Raw genomic sequence first — 21,186 nt, forward strand, 5'->3', positions numbered from 1 at the left:
CCATTGTCAATATTAGACAGATCAATGAGGCAGAAAATTAACAAGGATATTCAGCTCTGGACCAAGTGGACCTAATAGACATCTGCAGAGCTCTCCATCCTAAATCAACAGAATATACTTTCTTCTCATCACCACATTGCACTTACTCTAAAATTGACTACGTAATTGGAAATACAGTTTTTAATCATGTTAAGTATGCAGTTATAAAATATTATCTTAAAAGTAAATGAAAGACACTCTGGATTGAAATTCCACCAGAAGTAATGTTTACAAAGAAAATCAAGCCAAACACAGCTAAAACTAAACTAAGAAGTTAGCAAACAAATGAAAATCTCATGTGCCATAATATTTTTGATTGAAGAGTATTCACCTTTTACTAGCATTTACTGAGAGCCTGGTTCATGATAGCTACTGCATGGGGAAAAACTGGCTCTTTGGCACTTAAAACTTTGGAAATTAGATGTCACGATCTCAGATATTTTTAATGGGAAAATTGAGGTTGAGAACATTTGAGCAACTAGCCCAAAATGTCACTTTTAGGAGATGACACTCAGAAGAATCAGATCCAGACATTCCTCTCTTCTAGACTTCTTATTTATCTTTTTCCATTACATGTGTAATGGAATCACGAGTGCACTGTTGTCACGTCTTAAGTGTTTTCAATCCTGTGGTCATACAAGCACTGAAGAAAGGCTGCTATACTGTTTTTTGTAAAACAAGTGAAATAATCCCTGGGGCTTGTAGAAGCAGTCTTATGTGACAATATCTTATTACAAATGCACATTTATTCAAATGTAAGACCCATGGGAAGTTCAGCCTAAAAAAACATTTACACACGAGGATTTGAGAGACACTAAGTACATCATCATACCAAAAATTTATGTGAAATGTGTACGCATACAAAGGAGTATATTATAGAAAGGCTACATAAATATTTGGTTTATTTTATATGTAAATATATATGTCTGTTCTCTATGTGTATGAATGTGTGTTTGAACTATTGTGCTATGTTTGTGGAAAATCACAAGTAAATATAGAAGTATTTAATGAACACATCAATTTACAAATATATATTTTACAATGCTTTGCCTAGGGTGATGTAAGATGGGGCGTTTGACGCTGTGCAAGTCACTGGCTAAAGACCGATGCACAGAGACTGTAGCCAAAACTTAGAGTCCAATAAGAAAGAGAAGACATGCTTACTCGAGTAACCAAAAACTGAAATGCTATTTGAGAAGCTCAAGAGATGAACTATCAAACTCTCTATTACGTCTCTCTCCATTTGATTCTAAAATTTTCTACTCATGCCGTATAATAGATCTGGCAAACTAAGAATGACTTTAAAAACTATTATGTTTCTCAGTGACTGTTCACCAAAATGATACCTAAGGCAACTGCATTTCTGCCTCCTTTGTGAATCAGTAATACTGTACATAAGTGTGTAAAATCGCACCTTAGTATTGAAGACTTATTACCTGGTGGAAAAATCTCCAAATTATATGCATAAAAAATTATCTTTCTTTCCAAATATTTTTTAAGTTTCTACAGATATAGCTAAAGCATTTGAATTACTTTTTTTTCTCTTTTTATACAGTGCAAACTAGAGTATCAGGCATGTGTCTTAGGAAAACAGATCTCAGTCAAATGTGAAGGACATTGCCCCTGTCCTTCAGATAAACCCACCAGTACAAGCAGAAATGCTAAGAGAGGTAAGTGATAAAAATATATTAATGATTTTACATTTATTTTTCTCTATTAAAATGTTTTACAATAAATGTTGTTAAATACACAATGAAGTTTGTTTTATACATATGCCTAATATTAATTATATTTTCATTGAAAATATTTTTCCTTTAGCCTCAACTATTACAGCAAGAAATGATTTTCTGTAGATTTCCATTTATTTTGTTCGTAATAACGAGATACTTCTTTCCTATGTGCTCGCCATATATAGGAAATCTAAACCAATGCATTCTCTAAATAATTGTGTCTAAAACGTGTGTGTTAGATCTATCTTTTTCTTTTAGAGCAGCAAACTGATTACTGATAAAATAGTAAGTAATTTAGTGGTTTGATCAGGTCTGTAGCTGCCCAATTACTACTAACCATTTTAAATGAAAATGTCTACCCCATGTATACTGTTTGTGTTTCATCATCTTCTATGGAATAATTGTATAAGTTAAACTTTCTTTCTATCAGATGAACTCTTTAAATATTTATTCGTTTAATATCTAATAAAAATGAAATGCATTTAACCTGCTATGTACTATAATAATACAAGTCAACTTTTCTTAAGATTATTTATTATAGTTTACATTATTTATTCCATTTGAAATATTGTTTATGCCTTTTAAAAAGTCTCCCTGGTGGCTGGCTCCAGGCCCCAACACATCTAGATAAAGAAGGAAGTGGGAAGTGTGGAGAATAGATGCTTGTTTAAGTCAAAAACTATTTTAGAGCTTTAGAGCACTGTCATCAACAATTATCAAATAATTTATTACTATTCAACCTTTCTAATCTAATAATTATTACTGGGTACTCTTATTAATGTGAATAAGTAATTTTTGCCCGTTTTCCCTGCAAAATATGAAGAATGGATATGCAAATAGGAAAAACCTACTGAATATGAAATTTCTTTCATATAAACGTATGTATTTCCTTGAGTATGATATAATGAAATAAAATATAAATATTTTATTTCAGTTATAACTTCTGAACCCCAGTTATGCCACTTATATTGGTCTTAACTCATCAAGTAATGTTTAAGATGAAAAATCAAAATAAAACTAAATGTTATAGCATTGCCTTTAAGAGAAACTAGTTAATTTTATTATTCAAAAATAAATTAGTTGATTTGAAAATCAAAGGTAAATTACTGCTCGATCATGAGGCCATGTGAAGAATGATGCCAGCTGGTAGAAGAGAGATGCCACACTGTCTTCCAGAAGCCCCCCTTTTTTTCTGTAAGTTTTTGGGACATAGGTGGTATTTGGTCACATGAGTAAGTTCGTTAGTGCTGATTTGTGAGATCCTGGAGCACCCATCACCTGAGCAGTACACACTGCACCGTATATGTTGTCCAGAGCCCTGTTCTTAAAGCCTCATCCTTGCTGACTTACCCCAGTCTAGGCTCAACTACCCAGTGTGGTTCTTTCTGTAGTCCTCAGCCCTCATCTCCCTCAGTACACTCTCTTCAAACACCGCCCAAATAAGGACTTTCACTACCACCTTGAATATACTAATTTGCTCCGGGATAATCCAAACGCTAATTGTGATTTTTTTTTTTTTTACTGAAATGCTTTGATGTTTGTGCCTTCCTCATTCCCACTCCTGATGGAATACATTTTCACAGTGAAATTGAAGACACAATTGACCACATTTATCTTTGAAAATCACTTCAAGTGGAAAACATATCCTACCAAGTTCAATATCCACATGCCAATTTTTTCACTGAAGACTATTAAGAACAACATTTGAGAAGTGGTCATAGTAAGTGTATATCTCTAGTGTATCACAGGCTTTCAATGAGATTTTACTTCATTGAGATTTTCTGCTTTTAGATTTCGTTGTGAATGAAAAGGCATTTTTGATATAATATTAATTTATCATAATCTCCCACAAGCCGCAAAAGGAACTCTGTGCATTAAAGATGGAAAGTAGCACATCTGAGAAGAGGATCTCTTGTGAATAAACAACAATTATTTTTCACATTACTCAAATGTTCCGTACAGTGTATTTATTAATATATCAAGAAGAAAAGTTTTAAAAGTCATATCCTCAAGAGATAAAGATCATTTGTGTTCAATTGTGCATAGAAGGAGAGGCAAGAAGAATTTAATCCTGCTCTGATGAATTATCAGGGCAAAGCAAGTGCAGGATTTTGCTAGCTGCTATAGAAAAAGCAGTACAGTCCGTTTTGAACGTTATTTTACACAGTGTCAAAGGCCGAGAGACAGGGGAAATGTAAGACTGAGTTTAGTATCATTTCTCATCTTTCAGCTGTTATTTACATTAGAAGCATGCCTTAGGTAGACTGTGCAGTGCAAGAAATTTTATTTAACATCATCCCTGTTCTAGAAAAAGTGAGGAATAAACTACCAAAAATGAAGTTTATCTTAAAGCTTTCTGACTTCCTACATTTGAGATCAAAGTAGCACGATAGTATGTTTTCCTATGTTAAAAGCAGAGTCTTTAAATCTACTTGAAATGCATTAACACCAATAAATACAGATTTTCTTCATAAAGTATGTATAAAGTTTTCTCCCATTTCCCTAGTGTACTGATTAATGAATATATATGAATTCATCCAAATACATAGGTTCAAGTATTTTAAATAAATAAAAACAGGTACATTCCATGTTTTAACCTCTAGATTCTGACTTGACTTAAATAAGTAAGCACACTCCCTTCAATTAGTAACTTAACTGTACAGTTTTCTCCTTTTCCAACTCATCAATTCTGTGTTACAAAGGCCAGCGCTCTTGGATCCCTTTAATGGATTCCCTCCTTTTATTCCATCTTTTTGTGTTCACTGATTGTTTAACTGCAAATAAAAAATATTATTTGGAAGGTAGATAAAAGTCATTCAAAGAATATTGAAAGTTGATTTTTGGAGGCCTCTCATATTTTTATGGCCAGGAAAATAAGAGATTCATACATGTGAGCATGATCTATTAATAGACCGTTTTTCATAGATTTTATGTATATGTATAAAATGCAATCCTAACAATTAGAAGGGACTTGCAAAACAAAAGTTCATTGAAAAAGAACATTGAAAAATATTGTAGAAAACATTTATTTTGCAATAGGATTTTTCTGCCCTAGACAAATCTTACATTGTCTACACAGCAATGGTACATAAGCACAGTAAACTATAGATATTGGGCTTATCTAAAGTGCTCCGTTTGGTCATTCATTTCACTGGTTAGATTCAAAAGATCATTTTAATTGACGTTTTGCATTTGTTTCAAATGTGGGTATTCCAAAGTTCAAAACACTTTTCTTATGATTGTGGCTTTTATGGTTTTATATGTCAAACCTCTTAAAATATAATTTATTTTAAATAATATCATTTTGAATATTTTAACCCCAACATGCATCTAAACACATACTCATCATGCACTTCAATAGTTTGAATTGTTAAGTTTCAGTGAAGCCTGCATAGAGAAGGAAAATAACCTGTGAGAGTTTAAAATAGTTCAACCATTGGGGAAGACAGAGTAGCAATTTCTCAAGGATCTAGAAATAGAAATACCATTTGACCCAGCAATCCCATCACTGGGTATATACTTAAAGAATTATAAATCATTCTATTATAAAGACACATGCACATGTATGTTCATTGTGGCACCGTTTACAATAGCAAAGACTTGGAACCAACCCAAATGCCCACCAATGATATACTGGACAAAGAAAATGTGGCACATACACACCATGGAATATTATGCAGCCATAAATAAAAAGATGAGTTCATATCCTTTGCAGGGACATGGATGAATCTGGAAACCATCATTCTCAGCAAACTGACACAAGAACAGAAAAACAAACACCACATGTTCTCACTCATAAGTAGGTACTGAACAATGAAAACGTGTGGACACAGGGAAGGGAACATCACACACTGGGGCCTTTTTGGGGTGGGGGTTAGGGGAGCGATGGCAGGGGTTTGGGGGATTGGGGAGAGAGAACATTAGGAGAAATACCTCATGTAGGTGATGAGGGGATGGAGGCAGCAGATCACGACGGCATGTGTGTGCCTATGTAACAGTCCTGCAAGATCTGCACACGTACCCTAGATCTTGAAGTATAATTTTAAAAAAAGTAAGATGTGAAGCTAGGTGAAAGAGGAGGAGATAGAAAAGTGGTGTCCTCAAGGCCTGAAGTGGCTTCAAGCCATCCACCCCTTTGTTCTAGGACACAGAGCAAACAGGTCATTGCCAGACATAAGAGCTTTGTAATTAATTTATTTGAGTCAGATATATGAAAATGTTTATATTCTTGAGCAAAGAGTTAACATTTACAAAACCGTTTTTCTAAGTTTTACCTGAAAAGAGTTAACAGTTTCTAGTAAATCTTAGAGAAACTTATGTTACTGAGACAAGCTTTTGTTCGTTTGTTTGAGGTTGGGGTGGGTGGTTATTTTAGAAATAAGGCAACCAAGTTGCAACAAGGATAGCAGATGAAGAAATAACTGGAGAAACTGAATTGGAGTAATGTTACTGAGATGAAATTCACAAGGCTTGAAATCCAATTGAATATGATGGACAGGGAAAAAGAATCCCTCAAACATAATTCTGAATTTAGTAATCTGGGTGATTTATAAAATGCTAGCCAAAAGGACCAGCTGCTTGTCTTTCTGAGTCTGTGGTTTATAATTCCTATTAATCTTCACCTGCATTTTTTTTCCTTTTTCCTTTCTTTCTTTTTTTTTTTTTTTTTTTTTTTTTTTTTTTTTTTGAGATGGAGTTTTGCTCTTGTTGCCCAGGCTGCAGGGCAGTGGTGTGATCCTGGTTAACCACACTTTCCACCTCCCAGGGGTCAAGGGATTCTCCTGCCTCAGCCTCCCTAGTAGCTGGGATGACAGGCATGTGCCACCACACCTGACCATTTTGTATTTTTAGTAGAGACATGGTTTCTATATGTTGGTCAGGTCCCCAACTCCCAATCTCAGGTGATCCACATGCCTCAGCCTCCCAAAGTGCTGGGATTACAGGCGTCAGCTGTGGTGCCCAGCCCTGCATTTTTAAAAATACAACTAGAGCTTTATTTTATTGGGAGCTGAGAATCTTGTAACTTATCATATTTCTCTTTTCTTCTTATTCTCCAAGAGTGTCAGAATTAAATTGATGCTGGAACATATTACTCTGTTATCCTACATAATAGACTTTAATCCTAAGAGTGAGTGTGTGTGTGTGTGTGTGTGTGTTTAACCAGTTTATAGAATTTCTTTATGGTTTGTGCATTGTTATCCTGTGGAGTAGCACAATTTATTCATTAAGGGAATATATTATAGAATTCCAGTCCTTCACTGCTGTGTGGTCCTTAGCTATATATTTAAGTTTATGAGTCTCATTTCTTCATCCGTAAAATGTAAAATATATAAATCATAAGGATTTATGAATGTATTTCCTCACATTTAACCATATTTGCATTTCTATTTCATTTGAACAGATTATACCTGTAAAATGCTGTTGAATCCTAGTAAATTACTTAACTTTTTCATATATTAAATGCCAATTGTAATTTTATTTGTGGAACATCATACTGGGTGACAAAAATTGAAGAGATTTAATTTTTCCTATAGTTAATAGATGTATTTGCATATTTTGCAAAGTATCTGTACACTGAGACCTTGGAACAACTAAGCAGTTTAATTCTTTAACCTGCAAGTTATTATTGGTCATTTTCTTTGATAAATCTTTCACATTCTTTTATAGCTACTGGCCTCTGCAAAATACATTTATAGATTCATAGAAAGGGATATGTGGAGATATATGTCGATACATACTGCTTCTTGATACAATTATTAGCCTAAATGTACATTATATTATTTTGTAATTAAAAACAGGTTTTCTTTGTCATCAAGGGAATCAGGAAAGGCAATAGTGAACTACCATCCAAACACAGTATTCTCATTCCTTTATTGTTTTAGCAGTTATATTTTTGTGACATTATTTAAATTTTCTTAAATTCTTCAGTACTTGATTTTTGGCAATTTCTATCGGAATATGAGCATTAAAATGCAAATTTGGCACTGTTAAGTGAAAGCAATTTTTAATAATTCATATGCTTTTGTCACAAGTTAGTAAAAGCCATTTTTTTTCAAACTTTGGGCCTTCATGCGAGCCATGCATTTCTAAGTACAATGGGTCCAGCAATAAAGTACAAAAAGGTTGTGCTTGCTTTAAGTATTTCTTGGGACCCACACCAGACACATTAAAGTCCGTTTGAGACTGACTTTAATGAGTCCTTCTCATATCAGAGATCATTGGTGTGGAGTCAGAGATCATTCAACAACCACAACATAAACAAAAACATATCTGTTTATTTAACAAAAGATGCCTCATCTGAGACTGATTGGATTATTTGCAAATGGATGTGGGGACAATAGGTCTAGGTTTGTCATCTTTAGTTTTCTTTCTGTATTAAACTGCAAAGCCTGATAGTTTTTATTTACACTATGACAAAGTATGGGGATGAGTTCTTCTATAATCTGATACAGTCATTTTATCCATTATTCATTTCAGTACTCAGTCCTATGGAACTCTGTCATGAAACAATGTTTATTTCATTATTGTGCTATGATTATAAATTAATTTATTTGTTGAAAGTATTCATTTAGAATTCATGTGTGCCTTTTCCAAGTGGCAAATAATTTAGTTTTAATATTTAATTTTGGGTATGATGGAATTTTTTTATATCCCCTGAATTATGGAATGAGTTTTCAATAAGAAACAGATTAACATCAGTGTATTAATATACTCTTGCAACATGCATACTTCTCCATAACTAATATAGTGTATTCATAAATGGTAAGTTCTTCTGTAATTTTTTTTAATTGGATTCATGGAAAAATAAAATTAAGTAAATTTATTGGCAAGTGTTGCATAATGATTTATAATAAAAATAAGGGTTTACTCATTTGGATTATTTAAAATATGTTCTTGGATTAGTGTGTTTGAAAATATGACAGAATCTGACAGGGAAATTGTTCAATGTCTTCCCTAAAGACTATTTTTGTGTTAAATAATGAATTTCATATTTTACACAATGTTTTACATTACATGTGAAATAGATGTTGGATGAAATTTTAACTTCCCTACAAATTCTGCTTAGAGATTTTGAATTTTGACTTTATGCAGTTACATGTTATTAGATGTAAAAATGAAAATAGCCCTGTATTAATTCTTGTATCACTAAAGAACTATTTATACTTATTTCTTGTTTAACTCCTTTCAAGTACATAATATGGCATGTTCTTTTAAGATAATGATTTACAAAATGCAATATAAGCACTCACTTAAAAGCAGTGGTCATTCTCACAATATTTAACAAGTTTGAACTGGCTCCCAACAAATCAGAATTGATGCCATCCCAGTCAGCACCGTGGTACTGTGTGGTTTGGCCTACCAGTACTTTCTGTTGAACGTTAGATTTAAATACAAACAGAAGTTGAAATTGGAAGCTGAATATTTCTTAGTTTAAAATGGATATGTGCAGTATATTAAGAGGGTGACATCAGTGAACTCTTTTCCTGAGATCTGGATGTTAAGATGTGTACGTTTCTTGAAAAAAACACATAAAATTACCCTGGAGGGAATGATACTCTTTTTCAGACTATTGTCTCTACACTTTAAGCCATAGCATGCTGAACTTACCTTAAGTTTAATTTACACATTTTAATTCTAACCTAGAAACCACATGCCATTCAAACTTTATTACAAAGAAGGAAATACATAATAAGTATATACCCACAAATAATAGTACAAAATCAAATATTACTTATGAATGCTCATGGTCATCCTCCTTTCCATCCAATATGTATCTTAAAAAGTATGATCTACCACGTATTCAACATTTACTTCTACCAATATTTAAATATAATATACGATAGATAATAAGGAGATGTTTGCTATTCCATTTCTAGTATAGAATGTGTCAGCCTTCCAAATATATAAATGAGGTCAATTGATTTGTATTTAGAAGATCTTCTGTGAAATCCTTTTGTGTACAAAAGAATAATAAAATATATTTGAAGTTTAGCAACACACATTCTGAACAGTCTTTTGAAATAATATTTGAGTTTATAGTTTCTTTATGTAACTTATCAGCTTTAAAAAAAATCTAGGGAGATTTCAGGATCTGATGATAATTTTAAGCCTCAAAATAAGAAAGGAAAGCAAAGTGAATGCAGTATTTGCATAGGCTCATAAAGAAATTATTTGATATTTCAGAAATAGGAAAAAATCAAAGATCATCAATTTTAGATATAGGACAAATATTATCTATGTTTTGTGGAGCAAAAAGAAATCCCATTTGACCCAGCAATCCCATTACTGGGTATATATCCAAATAATTATAAATCATTCTACCATAAGGACACATGCACACAAATGTTCATTGCAGCAGTGTTTACAATAGCAAAGACCTGGAACCAACCCAAATGCCCATCGATGATAGACTGGACAGGGGAAATGTGGTACATATACACCATGGAATATTACACAGCCATCAAAAACAATGAGTTCACGTCCTTTGTAGGGACATGGATGAACCTGGAAACCATCATTCTCAGCAAACTGACACAAGAGCAGAAAATCAAACACCGCATGTTCTCACTCATAGGCAGGTGTTGAACAATGAGAACACATGGACACGGGGAGGGGAGCACTACACACTGGGGTCCATTGGGGGGAAATGGGGGAGGGACGGGAGAGTGGGGAGGTGAGATAAGATAGCATGGGGAGAAATGACAGATACAGGCGAGTGGACGGAAGGCAGAAAACCACACTACCATGCGTGTACCTATGCAACAACCTTGCATGTTCTTCACATGTACCCCAAAACCTAAAATGCAATAAAAAATAAATAAATAAATAGAAAGAAATAATTAAGCCATATTGAACTAAAAGCAGTAAATAAAAATGAATTATTTTTCTGTAAAATGTATTTGAAACAAGTTAGCTGAAGTAAAGACACTATATATATTATTCTATACTTTATTTTGTAATTATACTTTGAAATCACTTGATTAATTACTATACTAAATGAATCAATTTATCTTAGAAATAAATCGTTTCTGTTATGGATATCATTTTCTGTATTTGCAAATATCAAACTTCAGACATTTTGCAAAAGACTAAAATAAGAAAAGGAAAAATATGATGCAATTTTGTGACTGACATTTCTGTTTACATGTTAATGACTGTAAACTGTGCCTGTGAATTTTTTTAATTTTAAAAACATTACAAAGGCAAAATTATATTATATTTTATTCTATATAACAACTCATTTAAAAGTATATGTTAAAAGTTTGTATGGTTTTCTGAGTTTTTATTACAATACTTCTTGTCAGTATCCATTGGATTAGTTCATTTGGAAATCATATTACAGAAGTCTGTGAATAAATAGGGAATAATATAACAAAGAAATAATATATATAACAAATTATTGAACAAACCAGTCCACCAAGATTTTTAGTGAATTCAACATTTATGAGAAATGTTATATACGGATTTATGAATACTTAATTAGGGATATGTAAAGGTTAAACATGATGGTTCAAGAATGGAGAAGCATGAGCAGTTAGGAAACTGGTAAGAATTGAGGCTTGAAATGACTGTGATTAAAATATTAGGGATAGGAAGCAAATGGTAAATTCAAGAAACGTTTAGGAAGCTAAATGGCCCCACCTTGTTGATTGACTTCAGGAAAGGAAAGGAGAATTACTGATAATTCCTGAGAAGATTATGGTGATAAAACCAAGATGGAAAACTTGTTAGAGATTTCAAACGACATGGGAAAGTTGTTAGGTTCAATATTGGACACTGTTTTTAAGGCGCCAATGGCCAAACCAAGTGTAGACACATTTGTGTTTACACATCTAAGAGAATTAGTCTGGGTTCTTCTAAAGTAAACACTGGAGAATTTACAGATTATACATCAGAGTATGACAGTGAATGAAATCCCCTGAGAAACAGAAAGTGCGAAAAGCAGGGGCTGAGTTCTGGAAAAGACTAACATGCATGGGTCAGAAAAGGAAGAAGAATCTATGGAGGACTTAGGGAGAAACAGGAGAGAACAGTGAACCAGAAGCTGAGGAATAATTCTGACTGGAAAGAGATAAAGAGCTTCACTCTTGACCACAGAATGGATGTTCAGTAATCTGACCCCTGAGAAGTGACCACAGACTTTAGCAATCAGAATATGAGTAGCGAGGCCTGGCGCAGTGGATCAAGCCTGCAATCCCAGCACTTTGGGAGGCCGAGGTTGGGCAGTTCACGAGGTCAAGAGATCGAGACCAACCTGGCCAACATGGTGATGACCCCATCTCTACTAAAAATACAAAAAATTAGCCAAGTGTGGTGGTGCGTGCCTGTAGTTTCAGCTACTCAGGAGGCTGAGACAGGAGAATCGCTTGAACACAGGAGGTAGAGGTTGCAGTCAGCCAAGATCTCACCACTGCACTCTAGCCTGGCAACAGAGAGAGATTGTGTTTCAAAAAGAAAAAAATTGTTGGGCTTAAATTCTTAGCCATTTTAGAGTGAAAGGGCTGGACTAGTATCATTTTGCTCTTACTGGTATATGCTGGACACTCCTTTAGGTGCATGTAGTATTTACAGGACCTATTTCATCTAGTCCTTGCAAAGCCCTAGGAAGTGGGTGCTATTTGTATCCTGACTTCACTTTACTAATGATTAACCTGAACCACGGAGAAGTTACCTGTCTAGAGTCACACAAGTAAGCAGCATCAACGCAAGGGTCTGAAGTGATGATTGCTGCCCCCTAGTTACAGTGTCCTATAGCCCTTTGAAGTCTCTCTTTCTGTTATGGGCATACGTCATGTGTTCCTTCAATAACAACACATAATTTTAGTGTTATGTGAGAAATAACTTAAAGTATTTGTATTATTTTACCAAGCTGAGATATATAAAGAATTGACATTGTATTTTTGTAGTGAACTGACTACAAGCTGAGAGTTAAATATACATTTTTTTTTTTTTTTTTTTTTTTTTTTTTTTTTTTGAGACGGAGTTTCGCTCTTGTTACCCAGGCTGCAGTGCAATGGCGCGGTCTCGGCTCACTGCAACCTCCGCCTCCCGGGCTCAGGCAATTCTCCTGCCTCAGCCTCCTGAGTAGCTGGGATTACAGGCACGCGCCACCACGCCCAGCTAGTTTTTTGTATTTTTAGTAGAGACGGGGTTTCACCATGTTGACCAGGATGGTCTCGATTTCTCGACCTCGTGATCCACCCGCCTCGGCCTCCCAAAGTGCTGGGATTACAGGCTTGAGCCACCGCGCCCGGCCCTAAATATACATTTTAAAGAAGCAATGTTAAATCATTTGGGGTTGCTTGTTGAACATCTAAAAATGTACTGGCTTATGTTGCCTATGATTTTGGCCAATGTCTGATAGTGTATATACTTGAGAGCCAAATTTTCATAAAATATTACATAATAAACATTCTGAGATGCCAACAAGGAAACATGCATCATTTATTTTTCTCCTTATATTATTTCTTTATTTTTTAATTGTTTTTTGAGATGGAGTCTTGCTATGTCACCCAGACTGGAGTGCAATGGCATGATCTCCACTCAATGCAACCTTTGCCACCTGGATTTAAGCAATTCTCCTGCCTCAGCCTCCCAAGTAGCTGGGATTTTAGGCATCCACCACTGTGCCTGGCTAATTTTTATATTTTTTTTTAGTAGAGACAGGGTTTCACCATGTTGGCCAGACTGGTCTCACACTGCTGACCTCAGGTGATCCACCTGCCTTGGCATCCAAAAGTGCTGGGATTACAGGTGTGTGCCACAGCACCCAGCCATTCTGTTTATATCTTTCCTGTAGCATTTTTTCATGTTTCCAAGGTGATGCAGGAAGATAGCTATGGTAGCAGTAGACAATTGACTTAATGAATTACTAATTAATCTTTTATCTGCATTTTCTTTAAAGTATTTTCATACCAAATTACCACTTATTGACAAAATTATTAGTTTCTACTATTTTTACACAATTAGTAATATCTGTAAAATGTAAAATCACTTGTAATGAAGTTATTATCACAAACAAAAATATTGATTCAGTAATTTTAATATATTTTTCCCAAATCATCTCTAATAATGAAAGTATGGTTTATCTCTGAACAAAAATGACCTGTTAATGAGAATTTTTACATTATAATGTACTCTGAAACATTTTACCTTCTGTTCACTTTCCTTTTGAGTTTTTTATTGTTTTTTTCTTCTGTCTTTCCCTACCAAAGATCTGACATTTAATAGCACTTGATTTAAATTCTGTTACGTTTGCTTTAGAATATATTTATATTTATTTGTACTTAGCTTATGTTTTCTGAAGATGAGGGCTCTAATTACATTTGGTTTTTTGTGTGTTTTCTGTAATGGAACTCTTTACTTAAAATTTGACAGTTTTAACACCATAAAAGAAATATTTTAACTGTAATAACAGAATTTACCAAAAGCAAGAATAATCATGGAATATTTCAATGATACCAGAGAAAACAGCCGCAGAGAAATCTACTTTTTGAATCACAATCAATACATCTAAAATGGCCCTGAAAGGTTCAGAATTCCAGTTTCTATAAGAGGATTTTTTGACACAAATAATTTGTGTACATGGTAAAATACTAATTAGTATACATCAAACTGCAATGAGATCAACTCTTCTTGCACAAGCCCTTAAAATCCTGTTTTATTGATTGGAAGTAACCATCTTAACTGCTACAGTCTTTCATTCTTTTGGTTTTTTTCTATTGTAACTTTGATGTGTGTATCCCTTCACTGATAATGTATCAATTAGAGATAATATTTACTATTTTGAAAAATATCTTATTTCTCTTCCCCAGCCTTCCCGTGGTGATAGTAAATTATTATTAAAGTTATCCCATTGTTAATTTTTAACCTTTCAATAATAAATGTAAAATTTTTTCTTGTTCCATCAAGTTCAGAAAAGTGTCCCCAGTACCCTTAATTCTACCTTAATTCTGCTTATTCATCTCGACTTCCTTCACTGCATATATTTTACGTTGCTTACACTTAAATAATAGTTTTAACTAAAACAAGTCTTGCATGATTAGTCTGGAGTTTGATGCTACATGTTACAAATCAACAAATAAGGTTAATATTGTTTATAAACACTTTTTACTATAATACAATGTATTATGCTGTATATACATGTCCGTCACCACTATAAAATGCTGTACACCCTTGTACCAGTAAATCGAGAGTGCCAAGACCTGATGGACCATCTATTCAATATTTGCTTAAATTCGCGCCAAATTTTAGTTTACATACTTGATTTTTTTCTGCTTTTACTTTTTTTTTTTTTTTTGGAGACAGAGTCTCGCCACTCTTTCACCAGGCACTAGGCTGGAGTGCAGTGGCACAATCTCGGCTCACCGCAACCTCCGCCTCCTGGGTTCAGGCAATTCTCCTGCCTCAGCCTCCTGAGTAGCTGGGATTACAGGCACGCACCACCACGCCCAGCTAATTTTTGTATTTTTAGTAGAGACGGGGTTTCACCATGTTGGCCAGGATGGTCTCCATCCCTTGACCTTGTGATCCGCCCGCCTCGGCCTCCCAAAGTGCTGGGCTTACAGGCTTGAGCCACCGCGCCTGGCCTCTGCTTTTACTTTTATGTGTATTTATTTTAAGCTGATAATTTCCCCCAGGCCGTAAGTTTTTGTTTCTTCAGTTTCTTCACTCTCTTCCATGGAGCTTCTAAATAGCTGCTTTTTTTTTTTTTTCTTTTCATCAAGATGAAAGAACAAAATTCCATTGCCATATTTTCAAAATTCTTTAGTCTCAAATTGTAGGACCATTCACATTCCCAGCAGTATGTAGGAAAGCAATTCTCCACAGTGTTCCCACAAGTCTTAAACTGTCTTTCCAAGCAAATGTCCTTGGAATAATGTTTCCGTTCAAGTTCATGAGTGGAGTTATTGAATTAGACTATCATAAAGCCCCTCACTTCTCTGAGGAGATGTGTTGATTTGCCATGGTAGTAAAGGTCATGCCTTCTTCCAAGGCCGCCGCAAGGAAGTCTGCTCTCAGTCCCATTCAGGTTGTGCTTTTCCTGAGCCCATTGCTTCTCAGCTGTGTGCTTGGCCTTCCACTAGGCTGGCTCCTCCTGCCTCTGTGGGATGTGCAGGGCAGTGGGAACTCATGTGATTAAGAAGCTTTTGCTCACCTGCTGTGCCATGAGTAGTGAACTCTCTGAACTCTTTCAGAGTTGTTTCAATTACTGACCAAATTTATGAAAACGTGGCGACATCACAACTTTCTGCTGCTTAGAAACCACTTGCTCTTCACTCAGCACTTTTGTCTATTGTAGACCTTTCTACACTCTGTTCCAGTCCAGACCTGTTTCGTCCTAAACATGCAGCAAATTCTCATCTGTAACACTTGTAATTTCTACTCTTACTCTATATCCACAATTATTCTATTTTAATATTTTCCATTTTCTTATGTTGTCTCCCTTGGTTTTCTTGACTATAGCTATATGCTTTAATATTTTTTTTAAATAGTGTGTGGAGCTTCAATATCAGAAAAGTCTTTATTCTGAACATAGAATTGGTACATAGTATGGCTGAGAATTTAATGCCAGATAAAATAGCATATTCCCTCAGTACGTGAAAGCTTTGATCTTTTGTCTTCTACCTTCTAGTGTTATAGACAGGAATAATTTACAGTATAGAAAATGCTGTATAAATCATGTACACATGAAAGAAATGTCATGATTAAGTATTATACCAGTAAAATTAATAATATACTTATAGTCTAAAATATCGTACCTACTAGAAAATCTGAAGCTATATAAACAAACTTGGTATTTTTTGAACTATTTGCTTTGTCTGAAGTATTTTAATAATACATAGTTTCAGCTTCTTATTTTTTAAATATGCAAAAATATTGCAGAAAAGTGGTACTGATTACCAAAAGTAATAACCAACATATTATATTTATATGACATTAGTGATTTGCATATTATAAATATGACAAATATATCTATATGTCCTTTTAAAAAAACCTGTAGATCACTCACTCTTCTATCAGATAATTTTCTTAAAGATTTTAGCCATATGTAAGCATAGCACAAATTAAGGTGCACAGTTATTTGTTTAAAACAAAAATGTCTTACAATTTGGACAGATTAGCACAACCTTCTGATATTCTTGTCTAGTTATATAAATAGAAGGTATTGATATAATTACTTATCTAGGTCAGGCAAAAGAGTTATTATTAAAATTCAACTACTTTAGGGATTCCTTTTTCCAGTAAGATACTAAATTTGCATCTGTTCTAATTTCTGTCATTTTGCATATGTCTTGTACCAAATAAAATCTCACAATTTACTTTTCTAAAAATTTTCATTATTATAAAGTCTTCTATTTAAAACCTAAGTATCCAGTGAATCCCTTGATCCCAGTATTTAAACTCACAGATGTTGGAGCCACACATGTATGTGCTTATTTTTTTGGACACTGCCACTGACCTGAAGCTTGACGTTGAGGAAGTTAGCAATATATGCTAATTTTCAGTTCCCTCTTCTACAATACAGGTAAAGTAAAATCCACTGGCTATTTGTGAAGGTCAAATTGAACACACAGATGCAATGCCCTTAGCACAGTATCTAATCAGTTCTATTTATCAAAGACCTATATTTTTTATGGGTCTGATGCTTTTCTCTATTTGCAAGCTAACACTCCAGCTAGCCACAATCTCACAGATTCTGGCAGCATGCAGGGGACTTTGAGAGCAGAGATACAGGACTTTACTGTTCACAAGAGCTTCATATTGGCATTCATTCCCCTTGATTGCAAGCTCACAGGTGGGATTCAGCTCAGGAGAATGGTGTATGCATGGTGGGCTTGAGTCTTAGCTGAGGAATGCTGAGCTTAGGTAGCCACCATCCTTATAAAGAGAACAGTAGCAAACTTGTTCAACCTCTACCCCAGAGAAATACATTACCTTTACTATTCAGGAGAGCAACACGTTTTGTTCTCTCCCCTGCATGGGGACGTGATCTCAACCTCCTATTATCATTTGCTATATGTGCATCTTTGGAATGACTGTCTGGGACAAAACTACTACAAGGTGTGTGTACGTGCAAAAGACACCGGGGAAATTGTCCTCAATGATATTATTATCGAATCCCTTTCTACTTCTAAGTGAACACCCAGATGCTTCTGAGTGAACACCCACATGCTTCTGAGTGAACACCCACCTGCTTTTGAGATCTTCGATGCCACATTGCCTTCATGCTTTTTCTTTAGAATCTGTCCCTTTTATTTCTGTTGCATTCTATACCCTTCCCAACTACCAGCCTATGTTCTTAGTATCTTCCACAGGGCCTTGTTTGTAGAAAATGCACAGAAAATAATTGTTCAAATTAAGTGAGTTGAGTTTATGAATGTATTGGTCAGGAATCAAATGATTTAATAGTATATTCTTGTTCTCAACCTTAGGTTTTGCAGTCTGTTGTAATTAAAATAATTAAGATCTCTGTCTCTCTCTCTCTCTGTGTGTGTGTGTGTGTATGTATGTGTATGCCCCTTATTAGAATGAGAAACTCTGTGTGTGTGTGTGTGTGTGTGTATGTGTATGCCCCTTATTAGAATGAGAAACTCTCTGTGTGTGTGTGTGTGTGTGTGTGTGTGTGTGTGTGTGTGTATGCCCCTTATTAGAATGAGAAAGGTTTTCTTCATACATTGTTTTGTCAAGAGTGGGTATTAAACTTTGTTTAGTTACTTTTCTGCACTAATTGATATGGTCATTTTTTTAATTTGATGTTCTTTTTTTTTTTTTTTTTTTTTTTTTTGAGACCGAGTTTCACCCTTGTTACTCAGGTTGGAGTGCAATGATACAATCTCGGCTCACCGCAACCTCCACCTCCTGGGTTCAAGCAATTCTCCTGCCTCAGCCTCCCAAGTAGCTGGGACTACAGGCATGTGCCACCATGCCCAGCTAATTTTCGTATTTTTAATAGAGATGGGCTTTCACCATGTTGACCAGGATGGTCACAATCTCTTGACCTTGTGATCCACCCACCTCAGCCTCCCAAAGTGCTGGGATCATAGACGTCAGCCACTGCACCCAGCCTATTTGGTATTCTAATATGTTAAATTGCATTGATTTATGAATGCTGAACTTGGCTTACTTCTTGGAATAAATTCTGCTTAATCCTTTTATATTATTTTATATATCAAAAATTTAATAGAATTTTAAAAGTTTTTTGCACTTACAGTCATATTTTAGTTTATATTTTTATTATAACGTCTTTACCTGGCATTAGTATTAGGATAAAGACTGTCTTTTATTATTTGTAGTGTTTCTGTCTCTTCAAATTTCTGGATGATTTTGTATAGAATTGGTAATTTGATTTTTCTACATGTTCCATAGAATTTGCCGGTGAAGTACTTGGGCAGGTCTTTTCTTTTCTTTCTTCTTCTTTTTTTTTTTTTCTTGTGCAATGTTTTAACCAATGATTCCATTTCTAAAATAGGTATAGTGCTATTCAGATTGTGTATTGCTCCTTAAAATAATTTTGGCAGTCTGAGTCTGCCAAGGACATGGTTTGCTTTATAGAAATTATCAGATTTATGGTCACAGAACTGTTAATAATATTATCTTGTTATCCTTGTCATATCTATAAAAGCGGTAGTGATGACCCTTCTGTCTGTTTCCATATTGCTAATTTTTCCCTCTTTTTATTTCTTGGTTGACTCATCTAAACGTGTCTCAATTTTATTGATATTTTCAAAGAATCACCTTTGGTTTCATTGATTTTATGTATTGATTTACTGTTTTTAGTTACATTGACTTCTGCTCTTTTATTATCATTTTCTTAATTTTACTTGTTTATATTTCATTCCTTCTTTTTTTCTCTAGCTTCTTAAGGTGGAATTGTATTAGTTCATTCTCAGACTGCTATAAAGAAATACCTCAGACTGGGTAATTCATACAGAAAAGAGGTTCAGTTGACTCACAATTCCACATGGCTGGGGAGGCCTCAGGAAACTTACAATAATGACAGAAGGCAAAGGAGAAGCAGGGACCTCTTCACATGGTGGTAGGAGAGACAAGTGTGAGCAAGGGAAATGCCAGATGCTTATAAAATCATCAGTTCTTGTGAGAACTTACTCACTATTATGAGAAGAGCATGGGGGAAACCATCTCCAGGATCCAATCACCTCCCATCAAGTCCTTTCCTCAACATGTAGGGATTATGGGGATTACCATTCAAGATAAGATTTGGGTGGGGACACAGTCAAACCATATCAGGAAGCTTAGGTTATCTTCTTTTCTAACATATCTATTCAATGAAATAAATTTCCCCCTAAGCACTTCTTTACATTTTGAAGATTTTGATAAGTCATATTTTCATTCGGCTCAAAGTAATTTTTAGGTTTTTTTGAGACTTCATATTTTCATTTAGCTCAAAATAATTTTTAGTGTTTCTTGAGACTTCACAATTCTTAGAATTGTCTGTTACTTAGAAATATTTTGTTTATCAAATATTTGGGGCTTTTTCAATGATCTCTCATTGATTTCTAGTTTAATTCCTTTGTATTCTAAGAATATACTTAGTATAATTTTTATTAGATTACATTTATTAAGATGTGTTTTATGGCCCAGAATGTATACTGTCTTGGTGAATGTTCCATACATATTTTAGAAGAATGTGGGTTTGGAATGGAGTATTCTGTAAATATCAATTAGACTGAGATGATTGGTAGTGCTATTTAGGTCCCTTATTCCGTTACTAATTTTTTTTGTGCTTTATCAGTTACTGACAAAGGAATGTTGAAGGCTTCAACTATAATAGTACCACTATCGATTTACTACATTGATAGCTTTGGTTCCAACTAAGCTGATCTCGGCTGTCTCTCTCTCGTGGGAGTAGAAGAGAGATTACATCCCTGAACTGGGATATTGGACTGCATTCCCCTCTGGTGAAGTCCTTCTCCCGAAGACCAGGGATTCATCAGGGAGAATAGTCTAAGAAGATTTCATGATAACCACACTTCCCTTCCTGCTTCCAAGGCCTCTTGGAGAACTTTCTGAGGTCCTCCCATGAGGACATTGTAGTGTTTCTGGAGGACAAGCTGTAAAAGTGTGAGCCTCTACCCCTTTCATTATAGCCCCAGGAGCTTTACAGTTTCAATCTGGATCACACTCAGCCTCTAGAAACTAATCAACATTACTGTTTAAGTGTTTCTACCTGTGTATGGCATTCATCCGCTTATGCTTTAAGTAAAAAAAAAAAAAAAAAAAAAAAAAAAATCCCAGGTGCTGTATCTCTGTGGAATTGCTCGACTCTGTAGAGTCAGTGTGATTTGCCCTATAATCTGTTATCTAAAGGGTCCCAAAAGAGTCAGTGTTTTCCAGTTTCTTCAGGTTTTCTTAGTATAAATATGGGAATTACTTTGAAGCTCCTTACATGTTG

At 34.7% G+C, this 21,186-nt stretch overlaps 1 protein-coding gene across 3 annotated transcripts in view; it reads left to right on the forward strand.

The window, feature by feature from the left end:
• Positions 1–21,186, forward strand: part of SPOCK3 (SPARC (osteonectin), cwcv and kazal like domains proteoglycan 3) — a 563,457-nt gene that overhangs the window by 404,840 nt on the left and 137,431 nt on the right. For all 3 annotated transcript variants that reach the window (XM_039479200.2, XM_074397009.1, XM_074397010.1), the window contains one exon: positions 1,595–1,709. In XM_039479200.2, the coding sequence (XP_039335134.1) occupies positions 1,595–1,709 (115 nt within the window). The remainder of the gene's footprint in view (positions 1–1,594; positions 1,710–21,186) is intronic.

The sequence above is a fragment of the Saimiri boliviensis genome, chromosome 3 (assembly GCF_048565385.1).
Source record: "Saimiri boliviensis isolate mSaiBol1 chromosome 3, mSaiBol1.pri, whole genome shotgun sequence".
Classification (NCBI taxonomy): Eukaryota; Metazoa; Chordata; class Mammalia; order Primates; family Cebidae; genus Saimiri; species Saimiri boliviensis.